Source organism: Choloepus didactylus, chromosome 5, assembly GCF_015220235.1.
Source record: "Choloepus didactylus isolate mChoDid1 chromosome 5, mChoDid1.pri, whole genome shotgun sequence".
Taxonomy (NCBI): domain Eukaryota; kingdom Metazoa; phylum Chordata; class Mammalia; order Pilosa; family Megalonychidae; genus Choloepus; species Choloepus didactylus.
In genome coordinates this window covers 16168408-16180423 of record NC_051311.1, presented here as the reverse complement: position 1 = coordinate 16180423, position 12016 = coordinate 16168408, and the positions used below count along the sequence as shown (strand labels likewise).

The 12016-nt window shown below is 39.7% G+C and overlaps 1 protein-coding gene across 1 annotated transcript in view; it reads right to left on the bottom strand.

Moving 5' to 3' along the window:
- CCDC7 (coiled-coil domain containing 7) overlaps positions 1–12016 on the bottom strand; it is a 329716-nt gene that overhangs the window by 212137 nt on the left and 105563 nt on the right. The window contains exon 12 of the mRNA XM_037837696.1: positions 5707–5795. Coding sequence (XP_037693624.1) covers positions 5707–5795 — 89 coding nt within the window. The remainder of the gene's footprint in view (positions 1–5706; positions 5796–12016) is intronic.

Below are 12016 nucleotides of genomic sequence, written 5' to 3'. Positions count from 1 at the left end.
TTCTCATAGCTTCTCTTTCCATGTCCAATATCATTTGCCTGTATGGACTTCAGCCATATTGGAATAAGGTCCACCCTCATTCAGCTTGAGTACACCTTAAATAACATCTTCAAAGGTCCTATTTGCAAATGGGCTCACAACCATAGGACCAGGGGTTGGGTTATGAACATGCCTTTTGTGGGTGACGTGCTTCAAATCCCAAAAACACTCTTCAGACTGTATGATTTCCATTGTCCTATCTTCTATTTTGCTATTTTTTTCTGCTATTCAAAACTACTATGGAATATCTCTAGTGTATTTTAATCTCCATTATTGTGTTTTTCATTGCCATAAGTTCTGTTATGTTCCTTTTTAAATTTCTGAAATCTTCTTGTTTACACATTTTCTTGATTCCTTTTAGTTCTACATCCATGTTTTACTTTACTTCACTGAACTTATTTAGGAGATTTGATTAAAGGACTTTGATTAGTTGTTACAATGTCTGTGCCTCTCTGGTTGTTTTAATTTGTTCCCAATGTCTGTGCCTCTCTGGTTGTTTTAATTTGTTCCCTTGGATGAGCAAACTTTTTCTGTTTCTATGAATGACCTGATCTTTTCTTGATATCTGGGCATTTGATTATTTTGATTTGTTTACTCTGAAAGTCAGATTGTCCCTCTTACCTAATGTTGTAGTGTAGATTGGTGGTGTGTTAAGACTCTTCTTAAATGCTTGTCCCAGTTTATACTAAACCTTTAGAATAACCTGTGATTCTGATTTAGCTTTCTCATATATTTCTGAGCCTGTATCTTGCCCTGGGCATGCACAGTAACTTTCATGATTACCCTAATATATACAACTGTTTCCTCTCTAAGAGAGTATTTCTTTTTCCCCATCCTGCTCCAGGAGTCCTAGGCTGTTTTCATTTTTATAGTTTTTCCTCTCTAGCAGCTGCAATTTGCTCAGCTCTACTCCTGAACTCTGGATCACCTTTTCCTTCCAACTTTCAACCCTGGTTCTACACCACCATCCAGAAGTTCTGCTCACCCTTTCTATGCAGCCTTTCTGCCTCTGGTAACTTCCCAACCCACACCCTGAGTCTGTCCTCCCTGAGCTGGATGGGGACAATGTACCTACACACCTATATTTTCATTTAGGTGCAGTAGCAATTAGGGTCCAGGCTGGGAGTGTGAACAACTTGCCAAAAGTCCCACTGTGCTTCTGAGAGCTGCTTTGAACATATATGAGCAGGCCACTAAGACACAACTGTGAGATGGCCAACTGGCTAGAGTCTGGGGTCAGGTGGGGTGTCACCATGGGGGTGGGGATGGTGCTGGGAGGCCAAAGCTCAAGGGCCCAGTCCTAGCTCTGCCACTAACAGGGAGAGTGTGTAGGGTGATATCAGGTGACCCCTTGCCTTTTCTGAACCTCAGCTCTGGAAGCTTATGGAGGGGTTTATGGGGTGGGGGTTGCTGAACTTGGTGTACTTTCATAAAGTTCCCTTTCCATTTCCAGCCTCTGGTTCTAGAGCCTGAAGCCCAATGCTCATCATCCTTTGGCTACAATTCCCTCTGTGACAGGTGTCACCCTTCTGGCCTCACCACAGGTGGCCACTTCCATGCTGGAATTGGAGTCTGCTGAGCACATATTTAGAATGGAACATTTTTATCCAAAAGTTCTTAGCTATACATCAGTGTTTAAAGAAAAAAAAGTGACCTTTCTTTTTTTTCTTAAAACTTAAGAGGAAACAGAATACATACTACTGATTTTTTTTAAGAAGCAAACTAAATGCATGACTGCAGAGTGGTAGAGTTGGATATTTTTCATAATGTGGAGAGAATTATTTGTGCTGCTTTCTGGGAATGGGCTGGCCAGACTGGCTGTTGTCCCAGGCCCTGGCAGCTGCACTCTATTTTCTGTAGAATGTGACTGAGGCGAGAACAAGAGCCAACACTGTTCCCCACCCCAGGCTCTGTAGGAGCCTCTTGTGCCTGTTTCTACCTTCTTTGGAATCACTTTGATTTAGGGAGAGAAAAAGAAATTGAATGTTTTGATAGTGTGGTAAGAACACTGACTTGAACTATTTTAGTAAAAGAAGTAAAAAGATTGTGATAGTGTATACTTTGCACTATATAAATAAAAACCTCTTTGGAAGCCTCAAAGAAAAAAAAAAAAAACAAAAAACCATGACACCACTGTGGATGTATGTGGTCTTGGTTTCCTGTGTTTGAATGCATGTGGGTTCCCAAATCAACACCATGGGTGGAACTACAGTAGAGAACACTGTGGAATTTGCCTTTGCCAAGGAGCTGTCACTGTGAGATGCATAAACCATGAGATCTGAGTCTGTGGAGGGGTCCAGACTAATAACTTTTTCCCACTGCTATCCTACCAATTTTAGATTTTTTAAAAAGAATTTCAGTGTTTGTTGAGTCATTCTCCAGTCTCACATGTCCTCTGGAGTTCCAAGAGAGCTGAAACTGCCCTTTTATTTAACTGTCTCAAAGGGGGAACATTCACTGGAATGTCTAACACTATCATCTTAATAGTATCACCTTCTCAATAGCTTCTTTTTAAAATTATACTTTTATATTAGGGTTTGAACAAGCAAATTTAAAATGCAAAATTTACTTAATAAAACCACTTTACAATAATTCACAAAAATTAAAATATAATCATTTTTATAAAATACAATTTTAAAGTTCAGTAAAAGGAATAGCCTAGACTGCAGAGTTAACAAATGAATTACAAATCATTACTAGACCATCAAGGAAACAATAAACTCTTTTTTCCCTATATTTATTTATAGATTTTATTCTGTCATTCTGCTCCTGAGCATCTTATGTTTCATTCTCCTCTATCCACTTTTGGTTCTTTCATTCTATCCTTCTCAATTTTATCCCAAAATCATATTCTGGCCCGCTTATAAACCTATACATTTGCTAATGTCATACTTTTGTAAAAAAGTAATTGTTAATAAGCTATGTTTATGTGACTTTAAGATGTTTCTATAAAAGTAGAATATAAATTATCAGGGAATTCCAACAACCTACTTTGCAGACTTGGAAAAGCTAGTTATCAAATTTATTTGGAAAGGGAAGATGCCTCGAATTGCTAAAGACACTCTAAAAAAGAAAAACGAAGTGGGAGGACTTACACTCCCTGACTTTGAAGCTTATTATAAAGCCACAGTTGCCAAAACAGCATGGTACTGGCACAAAGATAGACATATAGATCAATGGAATCGAATTGAGAATTCAGAGATAGACCCTCAGATCTATGGCCGACTGATCTTTGATAAGGCCCCCAAAGTCACTGAACTGAGCCATAATGGTCTTTTCAACAAATGGGGCTGGGAGAGTTGGATATCCATATCCAAAAGAATGAAAGAGGACCCCTACCTCACCCCCTACACAGAAATTAACTCAAAATGGACCAAAGATCTCAATATAAAAGAAAGTACCATAAAACTCCTAGAAGATAATGTAGGAAAACATCTTCAAGACCTTGTATTAGGAGGCCACTTCCTAGACTTTACACCCAAAGCACAAGCAACAAAAGAGAAAATAGATAAATGGGAACTCCTCAAGCTTAGAAGTTTCTGCACCTCAAAGGAATTTCTCAAAAAGGTAAAGAGGCAGCCAACTCAATGGGAAAAAATTTTTGGAAACCATGTATCTGACAAAAGACTGATATCTTGCATATACAAAGAAATCCTACAACTCAATGACAATAGTACAGACAGCCCAATTATAAAATGGGCAAAAGATATGAAAAGACAGTTCTCTGAAGAGGAAATACAAATGGCCAAGAAACACATGAAAAAATGTTCAGCTTCACTAGCTATTAGAGAGATGCAAATTAAGACCACAATGAGATACCATCTAACACCGGTTAGAATGGCTGCCATTAAACAAACAGGAAACTACAAATGCTGGAGGGGATGTGGAGAAATTGGAACTCTTATTCATTGTTGGTGGGACTGTATAATGGTTCAGCCACTCTGGAAGTCAGTCTGGCAGTTCCTTAGAAAACTAGATATAGAGCTACCATTCGATCCAGCGATTGCACTTCTCGGTATATACCCGGAAGATCGGAAAGCAGTGACACGAACAGATATCTGCACGCCAATGTTCATAGCAGCATTATTCACAATTGCCAAGAGATGGAAACAACCCAAATGTCCTTCAACAGATGAGTGGATAAATAAAATGTGGTATATACACACGATGGAATACTACGCGGCAGTAAGAAGGAACGATCTGGTGAAACATATGACAACATGGATGAACCTTGAAGACATAATGCTGAGCGAAATAAGCCAGGCACAAAAAGAGAAATATTATATGCTACCACTAATGTGAACTTTGAAAAATGTAAAACAAATGGTTTGTAATGTAGAATGTAGGGGAACTAGCAGTAGAGAGCAATTAAGGAAGGAGGAACAATAATCCAAGAAGAACAGATAAGCTATTTAACGTTCTGGGGATGCCCAGAAATGACTATGGTCTGTTAATTTCTGATGGATATAGTAGGAACAAGTTCACAGAAATGTTGCTATATTATGTAACTTTCTTGGGGTAAAGTAGGAACATGTTGGAAGTTAAGCAGTTATCTTAGGTTAGTTGTCTTTTTCTTACTCCCTTGTTATGGTCTCTTTGAAATGTTCTTTTATTGTATGTTTGTTTTCTTTTTAACTTTTTTTTCATACAGTTGATTTAAAAAAGAAGGGAAAGTTAAAAAAAAAAAAAGAAAAAGAAAAACAAGGAAAAAAAAAAAAGATGTAGTGCCCCCTTGAGGAGCCTGTGGAGAATGCAGGGGTATTCGCCTACCCCACCTCCATGGTTGCTAACATGACCACAGACATATGGGACTGGTGGTTTGATGGGTTGAGCCCTCTACCATAAGTTTTACCCTTGGGAAGACGGTTGCTGCAAAGGAGAGGCTAGGCCTCCCTATATTTGTGCCTAAGAGTCTCCTCCTGAATGCCTCTTTGTTGCTCAGATGTGGCCCTCTCTCTCTGGCTAAGCCAACTTGAAAGGTGAAATCACTGCCCTCCCCCCTACGTGGGATCAGACACCCAGGGGAGTGAATCTCCCTGGCAACGTGGAATATGACTCCCGGGGAGGAATGTAGACCCGGCATCGTGGGACAGAGAACATCTTCTTGACCAAAAGGGGGATGTGAAAGGAAATGAAATAAGCTTCAGTGGCAGAGAGATTCCAAAACGAGCCGAGAGATCACTCTGATGGGCACTCTTACGCACACTTTAGACAACCCTTTTTAGGTTCTAAAGAATTGGGGTCGCTGGTGGTGGATACCTGAAACTATCAAACTACAACCCAGAACCCATGAATCTCGAAGACAGTTGTATAAAAATGTAGCTTATGAGGGGTGACAATGGGATTGGGAAAGCCATAAGGACCAAACTCCACTTTGTCTAGTTTATGGATGGATGTGTAGAAAAGTAGGGGAAGGAAACAAACAGACAAAGGTACCCAGTGTTCTTTTTTACTTCAATTGCTCTTTTTCACTCTAATTATTATTCTTGTTATTTTTGTGTGTGTGCTAATGAAGGTGTCAGGGATTGATTTAGGTGATGAATGTACAACTATGTAATGGTACTGTAAACAATCGAAAGTACAATTTGTTTTGTATGACTGCGTGGTATGTGAATATATCCCAATAAAATGATGATTAAAAAAAAAATTATCAGGGAAGATACTTACTTCTCCAAGTCCTCAGATTTTCCCTTGCCCTTTTTCTTCTCCATTTTTTGAGTCATTTTCATTGTTTGATCAGGTGTAGTCTTTATTTTCTGTGTAATTTTACATAAACCAGACATAAATAGTTTAGGATAAAATAAATTATAGGGAAATATACTACACACTACCAAGATTTCCATTGTACTCTGTGTCACTATATTAATACTATGTTCCAAGGAAAATTATCTGAATAGAAGCAAAACAAAATTGGTTATACCACTAGATTCTTTGTAATGGTGCTTTACTGAATTTAAGCGGCATGTAACCTAATAAATATACAAACAGTTAAAGCCCCCTTCGCAAATTATTCTGCTATATTGTGGCATATGCATTCTTAAGAATCACACAACCATGCAATATCATGCAATAAAACCTCAGGATATATGGGAGGGGAGCTATGTGTGTGCAGGTTTGAAACTATGATGTACCACAGGAAAGGCAATGTTCTTTTAAACCAGTCTTGTAGAAGTGGACTTATTGTAGGTGGGGCCTTTTGATGATGTTGTTTCCATGGAGATGTGATGCACCCTATTGTGGGTGAGACCTTTTGATTATATTGTTTCCATGAAGGTGTGACCCCACCCATTCAGGGTGGGTCTTAATTAGATCACTGGAGTACTTAAGAGCTGAGATCCCACATGGACCCACGCACTTGGAGACACTTGGAGATGCAGACAGAAAGATGTCTGGAGATGCTAACCTAAGAGATGAAGCCCAAAGTTTGCCCCAGAGAAGCTAAGAGAAGACCCCCAGACATTGAGAGAGAAACACCCTGGGAGAACAAGCAAGGATGCACAGGAGCTCAGAGAGAAGCTAAGAGAAAAGACAGAAACCCAGAGACATTTTGAAAGAAGAAACCAGGAACAAAAGACCAGCAGATGCCAGTCATGTGCCTTCACATCCAACAGAGGTGTTCCAGACACCATCAAACATTCGTCAGTGAAGATATCCTCTTGTTGCTGCCTTAGGTAGGACACTTTTATGGCCTTAGAACTGTACATTTGTATCCTAATAAATCCCCTTTATAAAAGCCAATCTGGGAGATGCAAGAAGATGGCAGCATAGAGAGGGGTGGAAGTTAGTCCCCCTGGAGCAACTAATAAACAACCAGGAACAACTAGTAAATGATCTGGAATAACTGCTGGGGGACAACCATGACTGTCCACACATTGTGCACCAGCCTGGATTGGGAGGAATGCCTGAGACCATGTGGAATCTGTGAGTAGAAACTGGGGGCGCAAGCTGGAAGCGCCCCCCCATGGAAATACAAACTGTAAAGCATCGCTGAGATAGAGAGCAGCATTCTTTGAACAAGCAAATATACCTCAGGCCAGCTCCAACTGAGGTTTTAATTGGCAAACATGGACTGCTCAATGCAAGCTGCAAATCCCCAACAAGCAGACAGAGGCTTTTAGTGATACTGACAATGAAGAGCCAGGGGACTTCTCTGTCTTGGGAGGAGGAGCCCAGAGGACCAGGTGCTATCTCTGGCTGACGGACGAAACTGGGGGCTGTGCACTGACCCAGAAAGGGGGCTTTCTGTCCCTTTTTCTCTCTCTCAACCTGAGCAGCTCAGTGGAGAAATCCTCAGCCATTTTCAGTTCACAGCACTCTGACCCAGACAAGGGAGGAGATAGAGGAGTCAGAGAGACAAAGAACCTATTTAAATGCAAATGAAAATTCCCTAGGGGGTGTGTCTTCCCTAAGAGGAAAGAGGTGGTGTCCAGCTCTACTACCTGCCTTCCATTCAGAACCAGACCCCAGGACCTGGGGGAAAACAATCAAACCAGAAACAACTTAAGCTGAGAATTAAAGGGGCCATACTTCCTTACACCAGTCAGGAGCTACAGGCTGACAGGCGCCACCTGCTGGGCAGGTTAGGAAAAGCACAGTGCCTTAAGGCCTCACAGAGTGTGTCAATCTTCTAAGACACATCCTCAGGGAAACTTGGTGCTGAACATTTCCTCCTTCTGGGACCTGAGCCAGTTCTGGTCTGGGAAAACCTGATTGGGGTAACCAAGGAAACCAGATGCCTAGACAACAGAAAACTACAACCTACACTAAGAAAAATGAAGGTATGGCCCAGTCAAAGGAACAAACATACTCTTCAACTGAGATACAGGAGCTGAAACAACTAATGTAAATCAATTCAAAAAGTTTAGGGTAGATATGGCAAAAGAGAAGAAGAGTATAATGAAAACACTGGGCGTACATAAGGAAGAAATCAAAACTTCAAAAAAACAACTAGCAGAATCTATGGAAATGAAAGGCACAACATAAGAGATGAAAAACACAATGAAAACATACAACAGCAGATCTCAAGAGGCAGAAGAAAACACTCAGGCACTGCAGAACAAAGCACCTGAAAGCCTGTACACAAAAGAACATATAAAGAAAAGACTTGAAAAATATGAGCAACATCTCCAGGAATTGAATGACAACACAAAACACTTGAATGTACATGTCATGGGTGTCCCAGAGGAATAAGAGAAGGGAAAAGGGGCAGAAACAATAATAGAAGAAATAATCAATGAAAATTTCCCATCTCTTATGAAAGACATAAAATTACAGATCCAAGAAGTGCAGCGTACCACAAAGAGAATAGATCTGAATAGGCCTACACCAAGACACTTAGTAATCAGATTTTCAACTGTCAAAGATAAAGAGAGAATCCTGAAAGCAGCAAGAGAAAAGTGATCCATCACATATAAAGGAAGTTTGATAAGACTATGTGTGGATTCCTCAGCAGAAACCATGGAGGCAAGAAGGAAGTAGTGTGATATATTTAAGATACTGAAATAGAAAAACCACCAACAAAGAATTCTATATGCAGCAAAACTGTCCTTCAAACATGAGGGAGAGTTTAAAATATTCTCTGACAAACAGAAAACGACAGAGTTTGTGAACAAAATACCTGCTCTACAGGAAATACTAAAGGAAACACTAAAGACAGATAGGAAATGACAGGAGTGGGAGTTTTGGAGCACAATTTTGGGTGATGATAGCACAGCAATGTAATGGTTGAAAGAGGAAGGTTAGGATCATGTGGGACACCAGAAGGAAAGATAGAAGATAAAGACTGGGACTGTGTAACTCAATGAAACCTAGAGTGCTCAACAATTTTGATAAAATGAACAAATATGTTTTTACATGAGGGAGAACAAATGAATGTCAACCTTGCAAGGTGTTAAAAATAGGGAGGTATAGGGGGCAAAATACAATCAATGCACACTAGAGACTATAATTAACAGAAACATTGTATTATGCTTCCTTTAATGTAACAAAGGCAATATACCAAAGCTAAATGCATATAAGAGAGGGGACATAAGGGAGGGGTATGGGGCTCTTGGCATTGGTAATGTTGTCTGACTCTTTATTCTACTTTAGTTTAGTGCTATCTTTCCTTTTGTTGCTTCCTAACTGTCAGTTTTGTGTTTTTTCTCTTTCTTTTTTCTTTTTATTTTGTCTCTCTACCTTTTTTGACTCTTCCTCCTGCTTTGTGGAAGAAATGGAGATGTCCCATACAGATAGTGGTGAAGGCAGTGAATACATAAATGTGTAACTAAACAGGGAACCATCAATTGTTTACTCAGGATGGAATGTATGGGATGTGAACAAAACTGTCTTAAAAAAAATGGGTTGAGGAAAACTTGAGGGCACCATATTGAATGAATTAAGTCATACACATAAGGACAAATATTGCAGGGTCTCACTGATAGGAATTAATTATAATATGTAAACCCATAGATATGAAATATAAGTTACCTGGATATAGAACAAAGCTAAAGAATGGGGAGCGGTTGCTTATTATGAACAGAATGTTCAACTAGGGTGAACTTAAATGTTTGGAAATGGACAGAGATGATGGTAGCATGTTGTGAGAATAACTAACAGTGCTGAATGGTGCATGAATGTGGTGGAAAGTGGAAGCTCAGAGTCACTTATGTCACCAGAAGGAAAGTTGGAGGTTAAAAGATGGGAATGTATAAAACAGTGAACCTTGTCATTGGCAATGTCCATGATTAACTGTACAAATATTAGAAATCTCTTTCATGAACCAGAAAAAAATGTATGACACCATAACTAGAAGTTAATAATAGAGGGACATATAGGGAAAAATATACCTATTTGCAAACTATATACTACAGTTAGTAGTAGTATAACCTTCTTTCATCAACAGTAACAAATGTACTATGCCAATACTATGAATCAATAATGGAGTGGGGGTGGTTAGGGTATGGAAAGATTTGAGTTTCCTTTCTTTGTGTGTCTTTATTCCTTTTCTGGAGTAATGAAAATGTTCTAAAAATAGAAAAAAATTAATTGAGATGATGGATGCACAGCTGTATGATGGTATCATGGGCAATTGATTGTATACTTTGGATCTTTGGATAATCATATGGTACATGAACAATCTCAATAAAAAAAGGAAAAAAGGAATGAAAATGAGACAAGTAGAAAATTAACAACAAGATGACATATTTCAACTAAACACAACATAAGCACATTAAATGTAAATGGTCTAAATACTCCCAATTAAAAGAAGAAATTTTCAGACTGCATAAAAAGAAAGACCCAACCATATACTGCACACAAGAAAAACGACTTTAAAACAAAGACATCGATAGGTTGAAATTAAAAGATGAAAAAATATATACTATACTGACACTAATTAAAAGAAAGCTGAAGTGTTCACATTAATATATCAGGAATAAAGAGAGTCATAATTATAACAGGTATCAATTCTTCAAGAGGACAAAATATTTGAAAATACTTATGCACTTATCATTTCAGAACACATGGACAAACACTGATGGAACTGCAAGGGAAATAAACATACAGAATTAAAGTCAAAGATTTCAATATCCCTCTCTATATATTTTATAAAACAGGTAGATAGATAAACGATAAAGTTATAGATGACTTGAAAACACTATCAGCCAATTTAATTGACATTTATCATGCACTCCACATAACAATAGCATAACACACATTCTATGAGGGCAACATTACTCTGATACCAAAACCAGACAAAGACAATACGAGAAAAGAAAACAACAGACTAATATTTTTCATGAACATTTATGCAAAAATTCTTAACAAAATTTTAGGATAATTGGAAGATGGTGGAACAAGGAGGGGCAGAACTCACTTCTCCTCCAAAAACACCTAAAGAACAAGCAAAAAGTGTCCAAAGCAGCAGTTATGGGATTTGAGAAACCAGAGAAGCTGTGGATCAGCCTAGTTCTCACCCAGCTGATGAGACAATGGCACACTCCTGATCCAACTGTTGGCCAGTGAACTTAACCCTCTGCATCCTTCAGCCTTGAGCCTATGGATACAGGAAACTGGGGTGCCTACAGCACCACTATTTCCACAAACAGAGAGACTGTGATGAGTAACTGATCTCCACTGAGGTAACTGTCACCCATCCTCCACTCCTGAGGCCAGCAACTTCAGGTGCACCTGGTTCTTGCCCAGTTGGCTGCTGCAGTGGAAGAGAGACTGTGAGGCCTATCCCTACCAAAAGACATAGATGTGGCACAGTGCTAATCCAGTGGTTGGCTGGATAGGGTGACCTCTGGATCCTGCAGACTTAAACCTCTCCATGTAAGAGACCAGGGCACTTGCAGCTTCACTATTTCCACAAACAGAAACTGCAGTGAGTGACTGAGCTCCACTGTGGCTCCCAGCACCCATCCCCCCATACTGAGGCTTGCAGGTTCAAGTCAGCCCAAACCATGCCTGTCTGACTGCTATGGTCTTGGAGAGTTGAGTAAGCCCTCCAACCTGGGAACATAGAGGGATGCACAATACAGTTCTGAACCAACTGTTAGCCCATGAAATTGGACCACAGGGTCCCACAGTCTTGGTCCCTTCTAGAGAGGTGCCTGTAGCACTGCAGGACAATTATTCCTACCTGCATCAAAAATTCAGGAGTCAGAGGGCTAAAAAATAACTTACCTTTGTAGGGCTGTGAGTAAGGGGTTGCCAGAGAGTGCCATCTGCAGGGAAGGCTGGGAAAGTGCAGTCTTGGGAAGCTGCTTTCCTGACCCTCTCTCTCAAGACCATTGGAACAGGTCTGCAACCCCTGCATGGGACCCTGCCCCTGTTTTGGCTGGGAAATACTGACAAACCAAGTGCCAAAGAAGACCTTTAACATGAACCCAATCAACAACAAAATATTAGAAAAGGGAACCAACTTTCAAAATAATGTTATCAAGATAATCAGATGCCCAGATACCAGCAAATTTACAAGGCACACTAAGAAATA